This window comes from Poecilia mexicana, unplaced genomic scaffold (genome assembly GCF_051168715.1).
Source record: "Poecilia mexicana isolate PSO_F unplaced genomic scaffold, ASM5116871v1 scaffold_20, whole genome shotgun sequence".
In the NCBI taxonomy this organism is placed as follows: domain Eukaryota; kingdom Metazoa; phylum Chordata; class Actinopteri; order Cyprinodontiformes; family Poeciliidae; genus Poecilia; species Poecilia mexicana.
The window spans coordinates 15,015,281-15,040,081 of NW_028263389.1; the positions used below are offsets into that span (position 1 = coordinate 15,015,281).

At 38.6% G+C, this 24,801-nt stretch overlaps 1 protein-coding gene across 1 annotated transcript in view; it reads left to right on the forward strand.

Annotated features, from left to right (window-relative positions):
* The window catches only part of malrd1 (MAM and LDL receptor class A domain containing 1), a 43,315-nt gene that overhangs the window by 8,423 nt on the left and 10,091 nt on the right, over window positions 1-24,801 (forward strand). The window contains exons 8-23 of the mRNA XM_014982906.2: window positions 1,020-1,125; window positions 2,412-2,779; window positions 3,821-4,269; window positions 5,248-5,335; window positions 5,420-5,593; window positions 5,674-5,830; window positions 6,266-6,422; window positions 6,503-6,613; window positions 6,858-7,071; window positions 7,179-7,426; window positions 9,385-9,679; window positions 14,743-14,988; window positions 16,559-16,716; window positions 20,824-21,004; window positions 23,153-23,281; window positions 23,400-23,558. Coding sequence (XP_014838392.2) covers window positions 1,020-1,125; window positions 2,412-2,779; window positions 3,821-4,269; window positions 5,248-5,335; window positions 5,420-5,593; window positions 5,674-5,830; window positions 6,266-6,422; window positions 6,503-6,613; window positions 6,858-7,071; window positions 7,179-7,426; window positions 9,385-9,679; window positions 14,743-14,988; window positions 16,559-16,716; window positions 20,824-21,004; window positions 23,153-23,281; window positions 23,400-23,558 — 3,240 coding nt within the window. The remainder of the gene's footprint in view (window positions 1-1,019; window positions 1,126-2,411; window positions 2,780-3,820; window positions 4,270-5,247; window positions 5,336-5,419; window positions 5,594-5,673; window positions 5,831-6,265; window positions 6,423-6,502; window positions 6,614-6,857; window positions 7,072-7,178; window positions 7,427-9,384; window positions 9,680-14,742; window positions 14,989-16,558; window positions 16,717-20,823; window positions 21,005-23,152; window positions 23,282-23,399; window positions 23,559-24,801) is intronic.

Below are 24,801 nucleotides of genomic sequence, written 5' to 3' on the forward strand. Positions count from 1 at the left end.
CGTCAAAAATATTGGAAAAATCAGCTTTTGTTGAAAAAACATTGTAGTTCAATGTGCTCCAAACGTGGAGACGTTACCTTCGCAGCCGTCTGAATAACAGTAAACACGAGAGCCTATTTTGCTCATTTACCACAATATGTTACTGTTTATCATCCTTCATTACATCTTCCTGTTTCTTTCCTGAACAGAACTGTTTAAAGTCGCAGCTTCAACTTTGTTGCTGGCTGACTCCAAACAAGCACCATCTGTTGTTTTTGTTATGATTATCGAGTGAAATGGTCTGAAAAAGGCACCTATTAGGTTTAAAATTGGAGTCTACAGAAACACAGTGTTTAACGTTGAAATATGTATATAATTTGAAACATCTTTAGAATATGCTGCCAAATTCTGTTATGATTTGACAGCCAATTAGTACTAATCGTTCTGTAGACAGGCTATTGCTCCTATGAAGTGTTTAACAGCATTCAATATCGCCACTGCCGAGAAGGATGCTTTAGTTTTAACCAATAACCATTAATTGCTGACGTGATCAAATTTCTCTGGAGATGACTGCCATGCATTCACGATATGTTTGGAGGCAAAATATGCATCATCAACACAAAGTCATAGCACTGTTCTGATCCTAGGATGCTGCTGTTCACAGTCGTGTGCAGCGATTCCTACACCCTCACCAGCTGATGGCACTGCATCCTAACATCTGCTTTGTTCTTTCTAATTAAGACCAGGGAAAGTGGGGTTAAATAAAGATTTTCTATGGAGGAACTAAGGTTTTCAATGATGCAGGTTACCATGGCAACTTGGACATGAAGCCAAAGGGAGAAGTAGATAAAATTGATCTGTTTGGCTCAAGTGGCCAAGTGGGAATATTTAAGGTGTAGACAAAGTTATCTGTAAACAAACTACCTAGTTGAAATGTGACTGTGCTGTCAAACATATTACTTTCAGGAAGAAAAAAAAAGAAAAAAACAGGATTTAGAAGCATGTTGACCAAGATTTATTTATTTTTGTTGTGACCGCAGGTCATTACATGTTTATACTGAGAAACAGCAGTAGTCTGCATCCAAATGCTGTTCTCATTGGACCCTGGTTCCAGCAATCAGCCTCGGGATGCACCATGACCTTTTGGTGAGAAACATGCGACATCTTTTCCCCTCTGTGGACTATTTTTCTTTCTTTCTTGTAATATTACAACGTTCAACATTGTTCAACATGACCATACAACCAGAGATCATTCACACTCATAGATTGTACTGTATTGAGGTATCAACCATTCCTCCACCTTTGCTTCTCTTTTCAAAGTGCTGCCATCTTTAGCGGTAGCGCAGATCGTTTTAAAGGCAGGGTTCTGTGGAAACGTTAAGAGTACTTATTAATGTCTTACCTGCCGAGTAATAGAGATTATTTTCTTGAACTTAGACTGCTCGTTGTTTGACTAATTCCAAATCACATCGTTGTTTGACTAATTCCAAATCACATCTTACGTAATAATAATAGAACATAGATATGTTCAAAATGTTTACTCACTCAGTATATATTCAAAGAGGACCAGGCAGGGACTTTAAAGATGTTTGTGAAAGTCAGAGATGATTGAACTAAAAGGATCATTTGTCTTTGCAATGTGAACTTTTTTTTTTTAAATCAAAAAGTAATTATAGTAGTCACACTTTTTCATTGTGTTGTACCGCTAAGCTTAGACTTCATCTGGATCTGTAGCACAAACTGCAATTCATAAAAATGTAGTTACACCACAGTCATGTTTTTTTTTGACTCTGGAAGGAAGCCGGAGTCCTCAGGGAAAACGAATGCAAACTCGATGAAGAAAGACTCCAGACTGAGATTTGAACCCAGGACCTTTTTGCTTCAAGGCAACAGTGAAGCTGTAACAATTAATATTACTAATAAAAATTCTTGAATAAATTATAATAACTACCTATTTTGTTGGGGGATATTGCTTGTTAAGTTCACTGAACCGTTTCTGCTTTTTGATTGCACTCTTACTTCTGAATCAGATTAGCTGCTCTGCCAGGTGTTTCAAAATAACCTCCCCTCTCCGTTTAATGTTTCTTTCACCCCACTGACTAAGGCCGGGATAAGATATGAATGTTGATAAATCATGTTCAGGCATTTTTATGGTCCCAAAAGCTCATATTAAGTGACTGATTATGTTTTTCTGCCTAATGGTCATAGGAATTCTGGAAAATGAAAACCTGCACAGCTCACATTTGTTCACTGCTCACGTATCATGACCGGGGATCATGCGGGGTGCATTATCATAGGATGAATCTGTAATTTAGGGTATCTCATACGAGTATGTAATTTCATAGATATATTATCTTACAATGTGCTCCTTACCGTGTCAGGATAAATTTATCAGCCGAGTTTCAGATTCAATCTACTTCTTATCCCCTCAGGCATTATAACTCAGGTGTATCTGTGGGCGCTGCTGACATCTACCTCCGATTCAAAGGAGTTCAAAACAAGACCGTCATATGGACGACCCTGTACGATCAAGGGAGACGGTGGAACCGGGTCACCATTCAGCTGGGGCGCATCACTCAGCCCTTCCAGATTGCTTTGGCCAAAATTAGCCTCGGCGTGTTCGACGGAGTCTCCGCCTTCGACGATGTCTCCTTCAAGAACTGCTCGATGCCGCCGGCAGTGGCAGTGTGCCCCGAGCACACGCATTTCCACTGCGTGCACACCAGAGCGTGTGTGGAGCACCTGCGGCTCTGTGACCTTGTGGACGACTGTGGGGACGGCTCGGATGAAGAAGGGTGTTGTGAGTGTTTCAACTTCTTGAAGTGAGAACAATTAGGTCTATAAGTGCACGAGAATAAGCTGGAGAATATGACATCTTGTGACTTTGTTTGTTTTGTCAATCTCAAATGTTTCAGATCAACAAACAAGCTTTAATATCAGACACAAATAACCTGAGCGAATACAAAATGCAATTTAAAAATCACACTTTCATTTAGAAATGGAAAAAGCCATCCCAACCAATCTGACCATATATACGAGAAGGTATTTGCTTAAATAACTAAAAAAAAATTGAACCTGGCTGACAACATGTAGTTGGCTAACACTAGGCAAAAGCACCCATAAAAAAATCTAAATCATAGAACAGCATCACCTCAGTCAGTTAAGATGAGAGTTAATGATTCAACTATAAAAAAAGAGATTGATCAAAATGACTTATTGGAGAGTTCCAAGGCAGAAGACCTTGACCAAAAAGAAAACAAAGACCACTGTGCATTTCCTTAAAACATACTGATGACCTCCAGTATGTTTGTGGAAAATACTCCATTTAATGACTCAAAAGTGGACATTTTTAGGACAAATGCATTCTGTCACATCTGGTGTGGATCTGGAAACTAAATAGTAAATAGCAAAAACACAAGAGCTAATAAAGAATCAGGAAATTAGGACCTCAGATCAAGTAAGAAGGACTGCAACTCACAATGCATATCAACTACCACAACTGCCAAGTAGGAATCTTAAACCTAAGGAATGAACTGAACGTGGAAAGACTGACAAAAATAAAGCAAAACACAAGACCAGAGTCCCAAAGTGTATGACCAAAATAGTTCTATTTGCTGAAATGATCTTTGTCTGAGTTTGACGATTTGAAACATTTCACAGCAATGGATTGCATTGGATTTTTTTGCCTTTTAATTACATTTTCAGCAAAGTTTGAATGTAGTATCGTAGGCAAACTATCTAAAATCGAATGCTTTCCTAAACTCATCAGGAAAGCAAAGGGCATATTTAAATTGTTAAAGTTTGCAATTTCAGATCTTCTCGGTCTTCTTGGTTTTCACAGCTCCAGAGATTCAGTGCGACTTTGAAGATGGACTGTGCAACTGGAAGCAGGAAACGAGTGGAGGAGATGTGTTTAACTGGACCCGCATCCAGGGCCCGACTCCAACCCGAAACACAGGCCCATGGAAGGACCACACGCTGGGGAACACCTCCGGTCATTACCTCTACATTGAGTCTTCCCTCCCCCAGGAGTTCAAGGACACAGCTGTGCTGCTGAGCCCCATATTTGAACCCACCTACCAGCCTGGCAAGGACCCACCTTTTTCCCCCCACCACCGCTGTGCTTTTCGCTTCCATTACTGTATGTTTGGATCGCACGTGTTCAGCCTCGCGGTGTACTTGAGGACAACCACGACAGGCCGTGGTGTGCTCCTCTGGGCAAAATATGGAAACCAAGGAAACCTATGGCACAGGAAGACTATGTACCTGCACAGTGCGCACCCTTTCCAGGTAAGAGATCAGTATTTAGGATTACGACCAACCAAATACACACACAAGAATGCATCCTGAACATCTAATTTCGAAGTAGAGTCTTGAACAAAAGGGTTACAAAAGTCATGTAAGATTAAGATCCAAGGGTGTCTTATTCGACCATTATTCTACAAATCAGTATGAACTTAAAGGTGAGAGGTGAATTATGTGTTGTAAAATTACAGGTCACTACTGTAAGATGTCTCAAAGTACATTAGACAAAAAATACATTTAAAGTTCTTGAGACATTTTCTTCACTGTCTGGCTTAATAACTTCAATCACATCTGACTGCAAATCATTTGCAGTCACCTTGCAGGCACAGACAAACCTGAGTTCGGGGTAAATACAGATCCGTAGCAGCTCGCAGCGAATCTCTAGTGAAACAAAGAGTCCATATTTACAAATGCATTCCAGAGCACTGCGTGATGAAGATCCATTTAATTGCTTTGGTGCTCAGCATCGATCACTGGAGATGGATGTTCTGTTGTCATCACTCATGAGTGATTCCAACTTGACAGGCAGTTAAAGACTTTTCCTGGGCCGTGTCACTGGAACAGGAGCTCCATTTGTTAATTTAATTGAGTGCAGACAGGGAAACGTTTAAAATATTGACACTGATTAATTTAATTCTGGCAGAGAGGGATCTGCCTGCATGCACAGTGGAAAGAAGAGAACATTTAAGGACAAAAACAGAAGCTTAAACGTGAGCTCCTAGATTGGAAACATATTCCTGAGTATTCAAAGTCATTATGACGATATAAAAAAAAAAGAAACAATAGCTCATAATGGTGTAACCTGTAACAATGATGTGATATTTTTGAAGAACTGCAGGGATTTTAATAACAGCTGAGATGTGCTGAGATGTGTTTTTATGATCTATCCATCATTTTAAAAAAATCAACAATAATAATTAATATTATTGCCTGTTATGTTTTAGTAATTTTTCCCGTTTTTAGATTTTAATTGAAGGTACAGTTGGAGATGATTTTGAAGGAGACATTGCGATCGATGACCTTTCCTTCCTGGACTGTCAGCTGTTTCATGGTAAGCCTTCAACACATCAGATAAACCCAGGGCAGCAGCTCTGCACTGTTTTATTTATCCACCACCCCCTGTCTCGTGTTGCAGGAGAGCTACCTTCTCCGATCACCCCACCACTGACCACTCTGGCCCCGACAGTCATACCCAACAATTGTCCCGAGGGGCAGTTTGTGTGTGGAACACATAGCGAGTGTGTTTTACCAAGCCAAGTGTGTGACTTCAAGCAGGACTGTTCTGATGGATCAGATGAAACAAACTGCGGTAAATGGTTGCGGTTTTTACTACCTATTATTCTTCCCTGTCCTGCTTTTTTCCTAGTTGCATGCCTCTCTCTCTTTCAGTGAAGGAAAGATGTGATTTCGAAGGTGGCGTTTCTTGCGGCTGGACTGTCGTTAGTCCTTCTTTCAGCATGAACCACGCCTTTCGCTGGGCAGCTGACCAGGGGGAAAGCAGTCATGACGGAGAGCAGAACCACCGTCCAACTAACGACCACACTCTGTGAGAGCCAGAGATAAATATTCATGTCCGTTTAAAACACGTCATTTGTCAAACAAGAAGGTGTGTCACTGCCATTGTAAGGATGTAGTGATGCTTTTCTTTTTAAATCATAAATGAACTATGATTAACAACAGTTTTTTTTTTTTTTGGCAGAAAGACCCCAGGTAAAAATCAGTGCCTTTTTGCTGCAAGTCATCAGTTGCTTCCAACTGCCCCACTTTGCAGCCACTGACTGGTGTTACTAGGAATAATTCTAACAAAATATTAATTATAGAAAATAGTCAAAAGGTGTGGTTGTTTTACAGTTTGTTGTAAAATAATTTAGAAATGTCCAAAGCAATTTTGGGGGGAAAAATGACAAGAGTTCTGGAAAATGTTAATTCAATTGGTTTTCAATAACGTAATTATTGCTGTTCTGTATTGTTCCTTCTGCAGTAACAGCCCTAAGGGTTGGTATATGTATGCAGACAGCTCAAATGGCGGCTATGGTCAGTTCTCTGACCTCCAAACACCAGTCATCTCCTCCACTGCTCCACAGTGTATCCTCATATTCTGGTACCACATGAGTGGATTCACCGTGGGAACCCTGCAGGTAAATACCCCCAGTGAAACTTTGAGTTAAAATGCATGTCCCATCAGAACCATGTTAGAGATGTTTCATCTCTTCCATAGGTGCTGTTCAGACACAAAAACCTCACCCATGTGGTTTGGTCTCAGACCGGTAACCAAGGCAACGGATGGAAACGAGCTGAAGTGTTTTTGGGCTTATCAAATGACTTTCAGGTCTGCTGATGATTTTTGCACCCAAGATCTTGTAATGTGTGACATACTCAGATTCTAAGCAATTACACATATGTCCTTTGCTTACTTATCTATCTATCTATCTGACAACTACAAAAAATTCTGATTTAATTTTAAATGCTCAGTTTTCTTCTTCTACATTGCAAACACATGCACAGATCATGATTCATCTTGAATGTTAAGTTATCAGTCATCTGTTTTTTTACACTGGTGTTAAAAATGTCAGGTGGTGTTCAGGGCGAAACGAGGGATCAGCTACATGGGGGATGTAGTGATAGATGATGTCAGCTTCCGGGATTGCTCCCCCGTTCTTCCATCCGGCCAGCCGTGCACATCAGAGGAGTTTGCCTGCGCAAACAGCCACTGCATCCCTCAGGACAATTTGTGTGACTTCATCAACCACTGCGGGGATAATTCAGATGAGGACCCTTTCATCTGCAGTGAGACCTTACGTTTTTTTCTGTTTTTTTTATCTGTGAGGAAAGATTGATTCCCAAATCATTTGAAAACCTATGTTGATATCTCTTTTCCTCTTGTTGTCTTTCAGAGGGCTTTAGCGGACGCTGCAATTTTGAGTTTGACCTTTGCTCTTGGCGCCAGTGCCGACAGGACGACTTTGACTGGCTGATCAAAGCAGGCAGCACCCCAACTCTTGGAACGGGCCCGTCCAGTGACCACACCTTGAGAGATCCCACTGGACACTACCTCTACCTGGAAAGCTCATTCCCTCAGGCGGTGGGTGACGCTGCCCGTGTGATTGGACCCTTACTGAGCAGAAGGAGTTCACAGTGCAAGGTGAGTCCACATTTGCAGTACAGATTCTCAAGTTAATTTTGAAATCAGATTGTCATAAGCTAACTGTACAAACATGTTAAGAAAAGTCACAATAAGTAGCTTAAAATCAATGCTAACATTGGCAGAAAACTCATTCACAGAGTAACATTTGTGCAACATGAACCCCCTCCAAATTTTAGAGGGTGATCTTTTCTTTTTAAGAAAGTACTAGTAGAGTAGAGCAGCGCAAAACATATATTTTGCCAATCATGAAATGATTTATTAAGTGTCTACTTTGGACCAAAAGTGAAATATAACAAGTAATATTATTGTTTATAATACTACTTAAGAATTGTGCAGTACGTGAATTTTTCAGAAAAGTGAAAATATATATATATTTTTTTGTCAGGTGGTGAAAGTATTATAAAACAGACATTCAACATCAAGTAAAAATCTGATTTATACTTTGTGGCAATTCGTTATCAGAAAAAAATCTCCTGTGCATGTGCATTGCCATGGCAGGCCCCAATTAACTAAATTGAGTTGTGGAACTCCATGTATCACTTTGTAATGTTAGACATGACAAACTCATGAAGAATTCACCCAGATAAAATTTAAATCACAACAGCAGTTCCTGATCTTGAGTCCATGGATCAATACTTAGATCCAATAATATCAGCATACTTTTCCGCTCATAATCTATATAGTAGAGCTGTGTCTTTCCGTTTTGACTGGGATTGATAAATCCCGGTCAGAGCATTCAAAGCATCATTCAAAACATCAATTTTGAATGAGTTAAAAACATGTTCTCCCAAACTTTGCTCAAAAATGATAAATCATAGATTGGATCTGTAGGTGCTGAGATTTTAGCACCTAAAATCTCATATGAGATTTTTGGGGTTAAAATAGCATAAAAATTACAATAAAAAATTTGCTGATGCACTTATTCAAAACTCTGTGCTCGTATCTCTCGGCCTCCGTCAGGACTGATTTCTTGATTGACTGCCCTGCTGGCTCTGTGTGGAGCGCACCTTATCACCATCCTGACCCGTCAATCAATCATAAAGTCAGCGAGAAGGCAGGAATGAAAATGAAGGAAAGATGGAGCAGGGAAATGGAGAGGAGAGAAAGAGGCTTATTTTTCTATGAAGTAGACAGCAGAAGACCAGTCGCTCTTGAATAAAGCCTCCATTTTTCAGAGGATGCTCTTAAAGCATCAGTGTTTTCAAATCTGAATCTTGGAGAAATACATTATCTTTGTGTCGTTAAAGAAGTAAGCTAGAAAAAGAGCAACTAGACTTTATTGAGTGAGTAGATATAAAAACAATCAGTTATCTTTGCCAACCCTAAAAGACGTAAATTAAATGAGTAATTAGTTAAAACGTCTGCATTCTTCAAGAAATTAGCCAGATTAGTTAGATTAAACCACTACTTTGCAAAAAATTAGTTGAAATCAAACATAGAGAATTAAGGAAACAATGCTGCCATGCAGTTAGGAAATAGAAAAAAAAATAAAAAATGTAAGACACTAAAATTCAAAAGGATGCATTGTAAACACAGAAATAAATATAACATATTTCTTAATAAAGTCGGAAATAAATGACAAGTACGAAACAGTTCTGTTTTTTTATTATTATTTATCATTTCTTTTATATTTAGATGTATAAATAATGACATAAGTTGAAAATTTGGATTTACTCCTTTCTTTTTTTTAAAATAGAAAAATGTTGTATGAAAAAAGAAATTGTATACAAATCCATGCTTGTTGGTGTCAGTGAAGGGAAAGTCACATTTTATTTAAATTATTTAACAAAAATCATTTATATGAGTGAGATACAGTAAAAAAAAATCCTAAGAAAATCTAAATATTTGTGATGAAATAGACACAAATGGACAGCAACATAAAACCTGTTTAAATAAATTGCATAAATATGATAATGCATTCAGGTCTTGACAGATTTACTGTTTTTTCTGGGTAGATGCGTTTCTACTATCACATGTCTGGAGACGGTATCGGAACCCTCAGTGTTTTCGCTAAAACCGAGGAAAGTCTTCACCTCCTGCTGAACCTGACTGGAGATCAGGGCAACTACTGGCAAATGAAGGAACTCCAGCTGAGCTCCTCTGCAGACTTCCAGGTGGTGTTTGAAGGGAAGGTGGGGCGCAGCGAAAAGGGAGACATCTGTCTGGACGATATCACCTTCTCTCCAGGATGCCTCCTCTCCCCCACAGTGTTGGTAACGGACAGCACTCCTCCTCCTGCTCCTCCAACAGGTAAAGTTCACTTCAGAATACATTAAAATTAACATGCAGCCTTTTCTTTTTTGAAACTACATTAAAAAAAAAATTAAAAAAACAGAGGGGATTTAGATTGGGAAATCTTCTCTCATGATCAGGGATATGAATGATTTCGGTCTTCAGAGTTTCTCTCAGGTGTGATTCCCTGACATTTCTTTTGAATTGGATTAGCAGATTATCTTTTCCCCATCTTCGAGTTGTTGCCAGGGTGACGCTGTCTCATCTAGACAGCTGCTAGGAGTGTCAGCCTAAATCAGTCATTTCTGCATCACAAGCTATCTGGAGTGCAGCAGCTAATTTAAAATGTGGCAACATGCAGTGGATTCCAAAAGTATTCTTATGCATAAAACTTGGCGACTTTTTATTATTTATTGAAACCACAAATACGAATACATTTTGGGCGATTTAATGTAAATGATACATGGTTTAAATACACTGCTCAAAAAAATAAAGGGAACACTCAAATAACACATCCTAGATCTGAATGAATGAAATTTTCTCATTGAATACTTTGTTCTGTACAAAGTTGAATGTGCTGACAACAAAATCACACAAAAATCATCAATGGAAATCAAATTTATTAACCAATGGAGGCCTGGATTTGGAGCCACACACAAAATTAAAGTGAAATGTTCCCTTTATTTTTTTGAGCAGTGTATATCTATTCATATACGATAAAAAAGTTATAGAACAACCTCCAAAGTATTTGGGTTTTGCACATTGAGAGACTGAATATTTTCACTATCTTGGAGGTTATCTGTTAACAGAAAACTTCGAGTCTGTCCAGAGGTGATCCTGTGTCTCAGTCTCAAGTTTTTTGAAGCTTCTAACAGACCTTTTTTATTGGATAGCCCCCTATGTAGCTCAAACAATCAGCTCTGATTGTTTGAACTAAAAACAATTCTGCCACTACTAAAGGTCATGGTAGGGACAGCATGTTTAAACACATGGAGAGTAAAAAGGTTTAGTTGTTAGACAATGTTGTGCTACACACTGAATGATATGGCAGACATTCTGTAATCAAACTTATACTTGTTAAAATAGTCAGAAATATTTTGTGAGGTTGTTGGCTGCCCTTAAAGCAATTGCTTGATACGTAGAAGAGTTACTATGGGAAGACTCACTGAAATGCTGCATGTGCTTTCAGATAAGTGTCAAGTAAAAACTTCTGCTGCAAAAGGGAGTTTTATTAAGCCCCATAAAATCCGGTGAGACATTGGGTGTGTCTGATGTCTCCAGGTAACAGCTGTGACCTTTGACCGCTTCTTAACAACGGAAAACTGCAGACCTTACAGGTGGCACCTTAGTTTTGACAGACTGAGTCAACGTCTGTCCCCTAAAAGCGTAACGATAAAACATTTGCTATTGTTGCTCAGTCCTCTTCTGAACTACTTAGCTGTTTGCATACCTTGACTTTGGTACTGTTCACATTTTCGTTTAATAGCTGCACGTTTAGTTTCCTTAAGGACAGATATTCAATCTAATCACACATTTTAAAAATTACTGCTAACGTGATAAAGACGCCACAAGAGCCCAATTAAAACTTTTTTCTTTTTTTTTTTTTGCCTGGTTTTAGGAACGGACTCAATTCTCTGTAGATGTGAGCGATTTTAATCAGCTTTGCCAGGGAAATTTTGGCAGTCGGAGAACTATAACTGCTGGGAAATTCCCACAGTAACAATCTGGTTTATCCAGTCGTTATAAAACAATTTGTTAAGTTTTGTAGGAAAATATCTTCCAAGCAGTGTAAATTAATCTTTTCACACTCTGTGTCTCAGTCCTATTTAAGTTCTCCAACATTACTCACATGTTTTATGAGGGAACCCTTACAACAACAACAATAGCAGCGGATTTATTGCCTCTGTCAATGTAGTTACAAAGGGACTATTAAATGTGTTGCCCAGCTTTTGTTTTCAATATGAGCGAAGATAATTAGGAGGGTTTATAAATAGTAAAGATCGAAACTTTAATGCTGTCAGTGTTTTTTGGTCATTTTCTTGTTTGTCAGGAGTGCTCTCATTTATACCCAGAACAGTATTGACAACTTTATGTTAGTTTGGATAATTACAAAAGTGTCAGACCCACAGTTTATTGCCTCGCTCTGTAATCAGCTGGATGTCTTTAGCAATGGGGTTTTCTCTGTCTTCAGAATGGCCACAACATCACTGGCTACACAAAGAGTTAATGCAGCAATGGGTAAATCTTAAATATAAGTAAAATTAATTATGTTTTTTTTTACATATTTATCAAAGTTGTCACTATGCTGTGACAGTATAATATGAGGTAACAAATCTGTGCTCTTCCAACTTCTCCCCGTGGTCCTATTGCCATCTGCAGAAATGTTTCACTCCCAGTCAAAAACAACCAATCAGAGCCAGAAGGAAGATATGAAGTTATGCTAAGATGAAAGGTGAATCTATTTTGATCACTTTTTCACACATTTTGGTAATAAAATTGGAAGACATACAGTAGGTAAGGAAAAGAAATACAAAGAGAGCAATAAAGAAAACATCACTTAAAGACTGAACTGGAGCTAAAATCCATGGCCCTCTCGGTAATTGAGTAGCCAGCAGGGAGTAGAGCTGTGGCCGAATGCAGCTCTTTCTGTCTGTGTGTTGGCAGGATGTACAGTAATACTGATGAGACAAGAGGCAGCAGGAACTGTAATTACAGACTATCACTCCTCAGGGGCTTTTTCTGCCACAGCTTCAATTTATATACCGTCACATGATTCAGCGTTGAGGTCGACTGCACCCCACAGTTTCTGTGTTTGTGCTCATGATAATACAGGCACTTTATGGATGATAAAAAACATTTTTATATGGCTTTCATGATTAACATGCAAATTTGTTTTCCTTTTAATGCAGTCATGTATGCATCCACTGGAGGATGTCCGTGTGCATATAGTTAATGTGATACTGTAAGAGGAAATCGAGAAAATTTGAATCAAGCAGTATAGCCCACCAAATGTTTTCTAAATTCTTTGTTTAGGCCATTACCAGCTTGTTAAAACAGACTTTAATGAAACTGCTGGAAGCATTTTATTACATTTGCTGATAATTGGAAGAAGACCATCAGGAGAAGGTGCTCCTGATGTGTGTGCCAGTAAAACTGTCTCTCCTACTGTTGTTTTTTTCTCTGGCATACTCTAAAAGAAAGCGTTCATTGTAAAATGAGTATTTTGTTATTCTAATAGTGCTTTACAAAAGTATGTGTACTTATTTAAACTTAGATAAAAGAATTGTGGTGAAAATATGATCTCTGTGACTTATTCTGACACCCCTGAATGAAAAACCAATTGCTTTTAAAAATAATCTCAATGGCAATAAAAAAGACCTATGGAGACTATAAGAGTTGCACCCTGATTACTCCACGCCAGTGGTGGAACATGGCGGTGGCAGCATCATCCTGTGGAATATGCATTTAATTCACAACAGGATAATTGGTCAAACAAATTGAGCCAAATATTGCGTAATCTTTGAAAAAAAACAAGAGAGTTTGAGACAGTTTGTCTTCCAGCAGGACATTGATTCCAGAGTTTTGATGGAGAATCTGTGGCAACATTTGAATATTGATGTTCATAAACACTCCAATTTGACTGACTGAAGAAAGTTTTGAAAAAAGAATTGACTAACATCTCAGTCTTTTCATGTGCAAAGTCTGTAGAGACCTACCTCAAGCTGCATAGTTCATATAGTTCAGATAAAGACGATTAAAAATCCTTTGGGTAATCAGTTTATTTTATATGATTCGGTTGCCTTTTTTGTGCAAAATGTAGAGCTCAATTAAAATCCATCCACTAGGAGAGATATTGTCACCCAGGGTCATGACCCTTAAGTTATTCATATAGAAATATGATTCCAATACCATTTTATTATTATTATTTTCTTTTGCATGAGTTACATTAAAAGAGCACCAAATATAGGGTAGTGGTGACTGATGTAGAAGATGTCTGAGTCAACTCCCTGTAAAAATATGATTTCTCTCTAATTGAATTCCCCTCACAGATTCTGTAGGCAGGGGACAGTCGGGAGTCAGGAGCTGTCTCTTCCTGGCTTCCTGTGTTTCTTTTGTTGGGGTCACATTGCTTCTGGTTCTGTGCACCTCAAGAGGAACAAAGGATTAGGAAGGACTTATACCCCTTTTCTCTCCTTTAATTACAGAGACCACCCTTCTTCCTTTCTAACACTTCCCCCACCCTAAGGCTAAGCACTGACCCTGCTGGAATGTTTGGCTCCAAAAGAAGCAGAGCCCCCACCACTGTCCCCTTCCAAGTATCGCCATCAATGATACAGTGATTTGAGCTCAGAGCCCCATGCTCCTGTGTCCTTCCTAAGCTTCTTAAGGAAACTACAGCTCTGTGTGCAGAGGGGTGCCCTTAAGGGTTTACTGCACTGCTGGGATGCTGTTTAATCTTGTGAAACGCACAAAGTGGCTTCTTTAGAGTCCAGATTTTTCTGCTTCTTTTCCAAACCCTTAGATGTGAAATTTGACAGTTTTAAACAATGGACATTTTAACTACAGTTACAGAAATTGCTGTCTGTTGCAAGGCTGCCTGCAAAAATGACAAATAGAAAAAAGGGGAACAGCGTCTGTTATTTTTGTGTTGAATTATCTTATGACCTTTGAAATCAGGGGTGAAATTAAATCCCATGAAATATATTCAGTTCTGTTGTTCTCAAGGTTGTTGATGTGAAACTCATTATTCTACTGAATATAAACTTCAGCTGGGTGAGTCTCATTACCAGACTGCTATGTGGATTTTGCTACATTTTTCACCTGAAAACAAACTTTATTAATAGTATCTCTCATCATGCATGGCTGCATCTTGGATATCACTAGTATTTTCTGATGTTTTGAGCTGGTAGTAACTTAAATATCTTGCATACAGGCAGAAATAGACTACCTTGTTCCTCATATCTATTACCGACACAGAACGTCTTTAGTTAGACCAGAGACTGACCTTCACAGAAAACTAAGTTTGGTTGCAAACATCTGAATTTGTGAAATATGTTGAATTGTCTTGCCTTCTTTTCCAGGGTTCTGTCCTCCAGGGGCTTCCGTTTGTGGAAAAGGCAGCTGTTACACTCCAGAGCAGATGTGTGACTTCACCGACGATTGCAGCGACGGTACGGACGAGGAGGACTGCGGCACCTCCTGCTCGTTTGAGAACGGCCGCTGTGGCTGGAAGAGTTCACTGGCTGATAACTTCGACTGGGCTCTCGGTACCGGATCTCTTCAAAGCATACGGCCGCCGTATGACCACACGCTGGTGGATGACAACGGTATGTGGTTCCATTTGTTAGAGCTAGAATATCGTTTCAGGTTTGCAAAAAATAAATCTGCTGTCCTCTGGTGATGTATCTTTACAGTTTGATTCAAATCACAAAGTCAGTCAATGAGCTTTTTCACAGTATGTGGATTTTCTGAAAATGGAAACTCGGATTATTGATTCAGAACTGAAATCTCATTTAAAAGGTGCGTTGTAATAACCCAAATGAATAGTAAAGCTTGCTATCTGGTTCTTTGTAGTTCAAAAGTAGCATACAGCAGATGCTTGCATTTCAACTTGCAATTTTTCCAAATTAGTCTGTCTAATCTTAAAACGTAATTTTTAAGATGATTTTAACCACAAAGAAACTCACGTTACAAACATAAATTGGTGTGCTTTTAGCCAAGTTTAGGTACTTTTAACTACAAATGCTAATTGTAATTTTAGTTAAAAGTAACTAAAGAAATACAGGTCACAATCATACTAGTTCAACAGCATTTGGCATTAGCTGAAAAAAGTATATTTTATAATGTAAATGTAATATTGCGTCAGATAACAGGTTATGCATTTAAGCCAACCAAGAAATGATTTGATTTAATCTTACCACTCCTTCCTGATTACTTTTCTCGTTGTGCTTTAAAGCTAAAAAGGAAAAAGAAAGATGCACCTACTACCTAGAGCACCATCAAAATCGCAAGTCTTGTTATGGTTATTTAACAAACATTAGTTGCACAATAGCATGGTGGAGTGATGCTCAGCACTAATGTGAGTTCTTCAGGCCTGCTAGATTTTGCATGCTCTCCCAGCAGAGCCTGCATTTGCTTTCTGTTTTCTGAAAAACCAATCAGTTGATTCAAACTGGAGCGACTCTCAGTTTGCAATTTGTAAACCTCAATTGAGGTTCATCCCATCTGCGATTTTATAACACCTGCTTTTTTAAAAATCATCCTTTATCCCCGAAGAGGAGAATCCCAGAAAAGTAGGATAGTCGTTACAGCAGCATCTGTAAATTCCTGCCTCTTTAGAAAAGAAAAGTGGTTGTGTTTTGGAGAAGAAATATTCAGACTTGAAGCTACTGACAGCCAGGTAATTTGTGAAATCATTGTTAGTATAGTCCCGGGTATAATTGTAAATGACGACAGATTAGCACAATCAAATAAAAGAAAGTGACGATCACTTTTACTCTTGCAAAGCAATAAAGCTTAAAAATGCCCTTTAAATCATTTAAGGCACAGGTGAAAGTGTGTAATTTGAAGCGGTGCACAGATGTTTTTTCAGACAGAAAGATGTTGCTCCCAGATGCTTTCTTTTCATTTGAATTCAGCTGTGTTAAAACGTTTCTTCTTTCTCTATGGATTTCCCTTAACAAAATAACCTTGAGCTACCCTTTTACAAAAGCCAGTGGCACATCAAAAGATGTGTTCATGATTACGCAGTGACCCTTAGCCCTCAATCTCCCCCCCACCCCATCCTTTCAGTCTCCTTGACCTTGCTACAATTTTTGCAGTGGCTGTAATAGATTCTAAAAATCTCATCTTGTTACTTTTCTCCTTCATCTTGTCTTATCTTCTCTTACCTTCCAGGCCATTTTGTCTACCTGGAGGCCACTCCGGTGGGACTGAAAGGCGACAAAGCTCATATAAGGAGTTCTGTTTGGAAAGAGTCAAGCGCTGTCTGCAAGCTGTCCTTCTGGTACTACCTTTCCCATAAGGCCACAGGGACCATCCGGCTGCTGATCAAGGTACAGCGAGTTTTGGTTGAGACAAGAAGGAAGAAATTAATTGGTTTCACCCACTGCCAGTCATGATCACCATGGTTACACTCAGCCAGTGAAGCCGATCTTTAATCATTTAAATATTCACCCCGTGTTCAAAGTAAATTGGTAAAGTGCTGGGAGGATGGTGGATCGTCTTTCCTCCAGTGCTTGATCAGTGGATGTTGGAGAGGAATGCATGGAGTTGAAGATCCTCTCTTATGCCCAAAACAAACCCAAACCAAACATTTGAAAAAAGTCAGTCTCTGCTCGTTCTCAAGGTTTAATGCTTGTTGATTCATATCAGAGTGTAATAACACACAGTAGACTGTGTTGTTTTGCTCAAAAACTGGTATTGTTTTTGATCAAAAAGTTTCTCTGGCAAGAAAGTTTATTGTTTTACTCTGTTTTTAAAGTTATTTTTGTGTCTTCTCTGTCAGTCGCTGCCAGGCTTTTGACTGGCTTACGCCTTTCTTTCATGATTTTTTTTTTTTTTTTGTTTCTTTACATATTTGTCTACTTCGGTTAATGAGATGCATAAGAATATAAGTCTGAGTTTGACTGAAAACCAGAAGTTAAAAAAAAAAATCATATCTTTTAAAATCTATATCTATTTTATACAGACATTATTTATACATTTTCTTTTAAAATACAGCTGTTTTTAAGCCCTTCATGCGATTGATTCTTCCTTAAAGCATAATGTGGTAGGATATTAGAAATTTAAATGACGGGATTTAATAGTTATTGCGTCAGGTTTTGTGGCTCTCATTATTGATTATGTGACTGCATGAGAAGCAGGAGATGATGAATGTCTGTGGACCATTTTACATCTGCTCCTCTCTGGCATACGGATGGAAAAAGGGAGATTTAGCCTTTTGCTGTGGATATTAAAAGAAGCCAGTAAAACGTGTGGGTGAAGGTGCAAAGTTTAGAAATCAGCATTAATTAGTCAAGCTGTTGTGTGTGTGTGTGTGTGTGTGTGTGTGTGGGTGGGGGGGGGATCGGATTTTCAGTGTAACTTTAAGCTCTTATTTGGCATTAGGTGAATGTGTGACCTTCCAGGTTCAAAGCCATTAACACTTACAGAATATTGCATTGTGCTTTCATGTATAACATTACTGCACATTTATAGCCTTCATAATTCACTGGCTTGTAACTGCAGCATGAATACAAACTTACACACGCCCACGTTTTATAGCAATAACGCCTACATGTAAGCACTGCAGGTGGGTCCCCTGTGAAATTTGCTAAGAGCCCAGTTTGTTACACCAGATCCTTGATTTGCTCTTAATAGTCATTCGTCATTAAGTACCAGGGCCGATGTCACACAGAGAAATGGAAACATGGGCTGGAAATAAAGAAAAAGGGAGGGAGACTCCTCTGCAGATAAAAGACTATTGTTTCTTGTAAGTTACGATCACTGGGAAATTACGTTATTTAATGGTGCCATAATTCAGATTCTGCCTTTCAGCAGAAAGGCAGTGTCTTTTGTATTTTCTGTTACACAGAAGACATGAGAAACAAGCAATTACATTCATACTTTTGGCATTCACTCAGGGATAAATGAATAATGCTAAAAACAAAGTATGAAAAAAAAGAGTAGCCTGACGTTGAAGCAATATATTGAAGACCATGTGATCGGACAGTGTTGTGCCAAGTCACCCTTAACAAGAACAGTGTGAAAATTAGCTTAGCATAGTTTAAGCACGTCAGCTAACTAAATCTCCAATTAAGAAAAATGAAGATAATACCTCTGCTGTTTTTTGCAACTTACCTACATGATGGCCAGATAAAAAAAGGACTTCAGCTTTTTGCTTCTTTACAGTATCTTGTGGTGACAAAAAACATTAATTAGTGTGAATAGTTAACTAGGCACTGTATCAACTTACAATCTCCTATCTTATCCTTCATCTGAAAATCACATTTTAATCTTCAAGGAATTTACAATTCAGCGAAATATTGTACAGCAATGGTATATTTCTTTTGCAGATTTACATCGTTTTGGATGGTTTTTGTTTTTCTGACATTACAGAGAGCCATTAGTCAACGCCAAGAGAGTATGCTCTCCCCACAATATATGTTACATGACAACACTGATCAGTTAGACATGTTCTGAACCTGAGACAAAACTCTACCCTTAGCTTAAGAGGAAAAAAAAAAAGCAAGGTAGTGTCTCCTCCTTGTTTTGATGTTGTTTTATTTGGTCAAGAAGCAAAATAGTCATTCAGAAAAACAGCTCCCAGCAGTTCAGTAAAATGAAAGAGGCCATGAATATAAATTGGATTTTAGCTCAATGGTTACCACATTTAAATTTCAACGACATAAGCATTTTTATAGAATTACAACTTTGTGTCTTTCTTCTGTTTCTGGTTCACCCATCAGAATGAGTTTCACATATTGCGACATATTTGCGCTCTAAACCAAATTTGTGATTGCAGTGCCCTAACTGAAAGCTCAGGAGGCGAAGACTCAAAGCAATCAAATGAATGCCTCGACCGATATGCCAAACAGGCTTTAAGTGAGAGCTATCATGGTATATTCGTCCGTTGCTCTTGGGCTATTTTTATAGATTGAGCCGTTACTCCCTGACATAAATCTCAATAAGTCCTGCTGTAACTCTACCTATTAATCTGTGCTCTACTCTCGCCGTAACAAGATTATTTCAAGTCAGGGCTTCAGAGCAGAGGGGACAAGCCTCACCCAAGGGTGCATTTTAATATGCTTTCAAGCTGCAGAGTAGAGTGTGACTTTGCTTGTCCTCTGTGTGTGTGTTTTTTTTTTTCCCAGGATATTAGACCAGAACTCGTCTCACTGCAGTCGAGCCTCTGGTCACCTCTTGCAACTTCAGATTCAGCAAGTGTAAAATCATGTTTTTTTTAAAAAAAATTTTATATATATTAGAGTGTTTCTGTCTGCAGTAGTTAAACATTTTGCACTGCTGAAACTGATTCTCTACTCTGAAGCATGTTTAAAAAAATTTTCTGTAGTTACCAGTGATATCAGAAAAAAAAAAAAAACACAGTACAGAAAGTTATACTCCACCCCATCAATATTACTGATGGTGTTCTTTTTTTTAATGTGGATTGTGATTTTAATTTTATTTTAGCTCTGTTAACTGCCATTGACTTTTAGTAGATTTTATTATCCAATACGTATTGATCGAGTGGAATGGGATGTCTGGTTTTGCCATTCAGAGGCAACCTAAAGTTCCTACCTTATATGCAATTTCCCAAGTAGAAAAAAAATGAAGCCTAGTAGCACAACTAAAGCAATATATAAATAATAAAAAATAAAAAAAATGTTTAAAATTTTCTGGGCATTTCCTGGAAATTAGTAAGTAATGGCAAACAATAAGAGGATCAGCATCAAGTGTCTTTTGGCTTACATATAGACTGACTACGCCAATCAGTTTTATTTTTATGTGCATTAAGAAGCCAATAAAAAATGACTATTTACCAATTAATTAAGCTCTATAACTCATAATGTTGTTATATATAAATTTTATATAGCATAAAAGCCTTTTATTGCCTCTTTATTGACTCTCAGTTTAGTAAGTCCAGAGGTCAGAACATTTGTAATAAAACACGTGTTTGTAAGTGTCACTGATGCTGTTTGTGCTTCTAGAGAACTGCATCCGCATAACCTGTTTCAAAGTCACATTAGCTATGATTTAGTGCCTGAGCTGTAGCATCATGGGAAAAAACTGAGTGGACTTCCAGAAAAATAAATTCTAATTTGTACTTAATATGTTCCATATGTGGTATGAAGCAAATTCGTCGACATAACTCGGAGCATTTTTTTTTTTTGTCTGAAAAGTTGCTCTCAGGCATTGAACTTATTACAGTCATGTTATGTTAATGAGACTTTAATAACTCCTCTTAGATGAAGTCCACTGTTTCCCAGCAGCCGTCAGTCCAGAACGTACTTTTAGCTCATTTTTCCTCAGTAATATCCCCTGTGGCCCGTGACTCTGAGTTTTGAAGGATGAAGTTCTGTCAGTAATCACTGCAGCAGCTTTGAAACCTCTTGTTAAAAACCAGAGCAGAATGTGAAACGCTACCACATGGTGTATCCTTTGTCATTTCTCCTCTGCAGATGGAGGACAGCTTAATTGAGATGTGGAATAAAACGGGACATCAGGGAAACCAGTGGATCCAAGCGGTGGTCCCCCTGAGGAACCTCAGGAACTTTGAAGTGATTTTCGAGGGGATTCGCTCCCGAGACGTCAGCGGAGGAGCTGCCCTGGATGACCTGGAGTACATCGACTGTGCTCCGAGTAAGTGATGAGCGTTATCTCAGACGACCCCAAATGTTGCATCTGGTGAGATCTTCTGGGATGAAGACCACTTGCTAAAAAACAATGGTGTTTTTTAAGCTTTCTGGCAGTGAGCGTAACATTTTGAAAATATTGAAACTTTTGGCGCTTGAACTGGAAAATGGACAAGAGATTTCTTTGGGGGCCACCTGGCAAAGTGATCAGGGTGACTAGTTTTCAGCACCTCAAGAAATGGGGTTATGTCTGCTAAAAGCATAACTTCTAGTTGATTTTTACACAAAGGGGAAGTACTTCACTTTTGAATGTGTGGTAAAGTCCGATTCATTGTTATTTCTAACACAAGTCTGAAATATAAACTGCATAATAATTTGTGGCTTTTAATCATTTATCTGAGCGCAATGAATTTTAAGAACATCTGGGTGAGCAAGTTTAGACTAACGGCAGATTTCATCTAATTCACACAGGGTGGAAATTAGACATATAAACTCAAATACAGTGGAAACCATATACATACATGAAAAAAAAAGACTCGTTATCTTTTATCCCGTATTAAGTCAGACAAACTTTGCCCTTTAAAGGCTGGAGATCACAGTGGGTGTTATGTGATACCTATTCTGTGTAATTGTTTGTTTTTATCCACTTGGAAATTGCACATAAGAACTAAACATGCTGGTGGAGGTCTACAGTTCTCTTCTTATCTTGGCTCTCCACACTTACCAAAATTACTATAAGTCATAGTAATCTGAGTGTATATCAAATTTGAAGTACGTAATTTTAAGAACTTTTCTCTTTCATTACCTGGAATTTAGCCAACATCCGCAACCTAAAACATTAAGTCGACTTTAATGTCAGACAGTAAGAAAGAAATGGTTGTCCTTTTGTTTAAAGCTTTTAAGTGTCCGGTTTCAATTGTTTACGCAGTTTCAGAAAGTGGTTCTGCATCATCTTTTATTTCAAGGTGAAGCCCCTTTAATTTCCCGTCAGTAAACACGTTTTGCCTGTAGCTGGCAGTTTCACTCACATTGCATTGAGAAAATGAACAACTGGACCGGCCATGTTGGCAAATATTTGTGGAACGGCAGATTTCAAGCTCGTCATTTCCAACAAATACACGTGTCTGAAAGAAGATCCAAACTGCCCTCATAAGATTAAATTACATTTCTGAGAATGTTAAGGAAAAACCCAAGAACCACAGCACTTTAACATCATCTGCCATTATAAACTGCAATATTATCTACAGTGAACTGAGTTTTCTATCAGTAAGGAATGAGAAAAAGCAAGACCTGCCTGGAAAAGTAGGGTAAAAGACGTAGAAACTTTAAAATAAAAAAAATATTTTAAGAATGAGTTATATAATTTCCTTGCCCTTTTTAATTTAAAAGTAAATTTTTCCTAATCTGTGTAAGTGAACATATTTAACGACTGCTCCAGCTGACGGCTTTTGCAATGAAGTGCATTCTGGAAAACCGGAGAGCTGGTGAGTGTTGAAAGGAAGCATTTTTCAGCGCTAACGTTTGCTGTCAGGCTACGGTAGATGTTTGTGTCCGAGACAGATGCTCCACATTAAACTGGACCTGACGTGAGGTTGGACAACGTCCTGCTCTATCAAGGCCGTTTCTCTCTGAAGCGCACAGGCATAAACACACTTATGGGGGCGGGGGGAATAAATACTGACCTCTGGTTCAGTTGAGACGTACATCAAAACACACAGAGGGGAGGGTATGCAGAGACTGACAAGCAGACAATCTGTCTGTCCAAAAGCAAATTACTCAAACACACAAGTCTCCATCAACTTCAAATGGAAGCCGAAATGGTTTTTCAGTTTACTCCGTGATGGGTTTATCCCTGCTGACCTCCAGGAAGTTTAACTTACCCCACTCACCCCCAATCATGGTTCTCATTAAATGCTCTATGTTTGAAGTTTAACAGCTCACAAACATTCAGACTGAGGAGTATAGTGCAGATTTGCCTTTTTTTTTTCCTTCACCCAGTGTCCACATGCAGTTTTGAAAAGTACAAAATGTGATTCAAGTGTTTTACGAGTCTGGAAAACAAGATAGGTTTTTTGAAATGGAGTATCAAAAAAAATACGCCGTCTTTCCTTTGTCCCTCTCTTCCTCCCTTCCTTGTTTACCATTCATGTTTCAGGCGCTGTGGAGCCAGGTAGATGTCCTGCAGCCACAGACTTTGTGTGTGAGAGCGGCCATTGCATAGAGTCCCACCTGGTGTGCGACAACAAGGCCGACTGTGCCGATGAATCAGATGAGAAGGACTGTGGTAAGTGAAAAGAGGAAATAATTGTATTTGGTGGTGAGAATGAGTCCATCAGAGCAAAGACAAATAACTGCTTTCATTACTTGTTTCACACTTTTCTGTTATCTTTCTTTACTTCTAGACTACATATTTGGCTCACCGGGTGCTTGTGACTTCAACATGGAGGACGACAGGTGGGAGCAGGTCTGCCAGCTCTCTCAGGACCCTGACGATGACTTTGACTGGAGGATCGGCCACAAGACAGAGACAGGAGTTGGACCTCAGTCTGACCACAGTCCAGGTCTGCATATGTACTGAAATGCATGCTTTATTAGTCACGTTTAAAATAAAAATGGATCAAAGCCTAGCAGTAGCTTAATAGTGAAAGCTCAGAATAATGTTGCTAGGTTGTTGTAGAAATTATCTGCTTGATTGGAGTTCTGTGTCTATGTTTCAGGATACTAGAGCTGTCCAAAAAGACTGAGAATGACTTTCAAGACTCTGCAACGTTTGTTGTCTTACCATTATTCAAAAACATTTTAAACTGAACTCATAGGTCAAAGCCTCATTCTCCTTCAAACGATTGTTAATACAGAACATATCTGTAGGGTTGTAAATACTTTTTTGTACCACTGAAAGAAGCTATGTGGTAATAGCTTTGTTTTATTACTCTACCTGAATGTAATAAAACCTCACTCAGATTTACATCAAAATCTGCTCTCTTAATTTTCCAACCATCTACTCAGAAGTTGTCCCAGTACCAGACCAGGCATCATTGTTTGGTGCTTTGCACCGAAATATTATTAATTCTGTCAAAACGACAAAAACAACAACGTCTGTTTTCCCCGACACCCTCGATGTTTGCGGCTTTCTGGCAGCACTCTGCAGTGTCTTTGTACTTGCAACTTGGCAGCTGGGAAACAAAAACTTCAGAGGAGCCTGTGAAGGCAGGGTTACCAGAAACATCCAGATGAAAACCAGTCAGAGTTAAACAGAGCTTAAAAGAACCTGGCCTTGTTTAGGCTTTCTACATTCTTTTGTTCTAATAAAAAGGTTACAGTTAGTTTGGTCTACATAAGAAAATGTAACTGTACTCAGATGTTTTTTTTTTCCTGAGTTTCAGTATTTTGTAGTTTGTTCCTTGTTTGTCTTCTGCAGAGATGATGATAAAATGAGCAGCATAAACAAATGATTTACATAAAAAAGGAATGAGCACATTTAGGGAGATTTTTTTCTTGTCAAGGTAAATTACGTGGTATGCTATATTAAGATTTTTCTTTTCAACCATACATATTAGAAAAAAAACTTACCTTAGTTGCAGTGAATTTGCGACTAAGAGTCTTCATCAGCAGACAATTAATCATCATACTATCCCAATTGAACATTAGCAGTAGCAGCCTTGGGGTCCCTCAAAAGCTGGCAGTAGAGGGCTAATTAATGCAAGAGCTTTTTATGGCTGTAGTACTAAAGCAAACAAGAACAATACTAAAACAGAAATAGTCTAATTAAATGGTTGCCACGTGGCAAATGTCAATAATGACTCA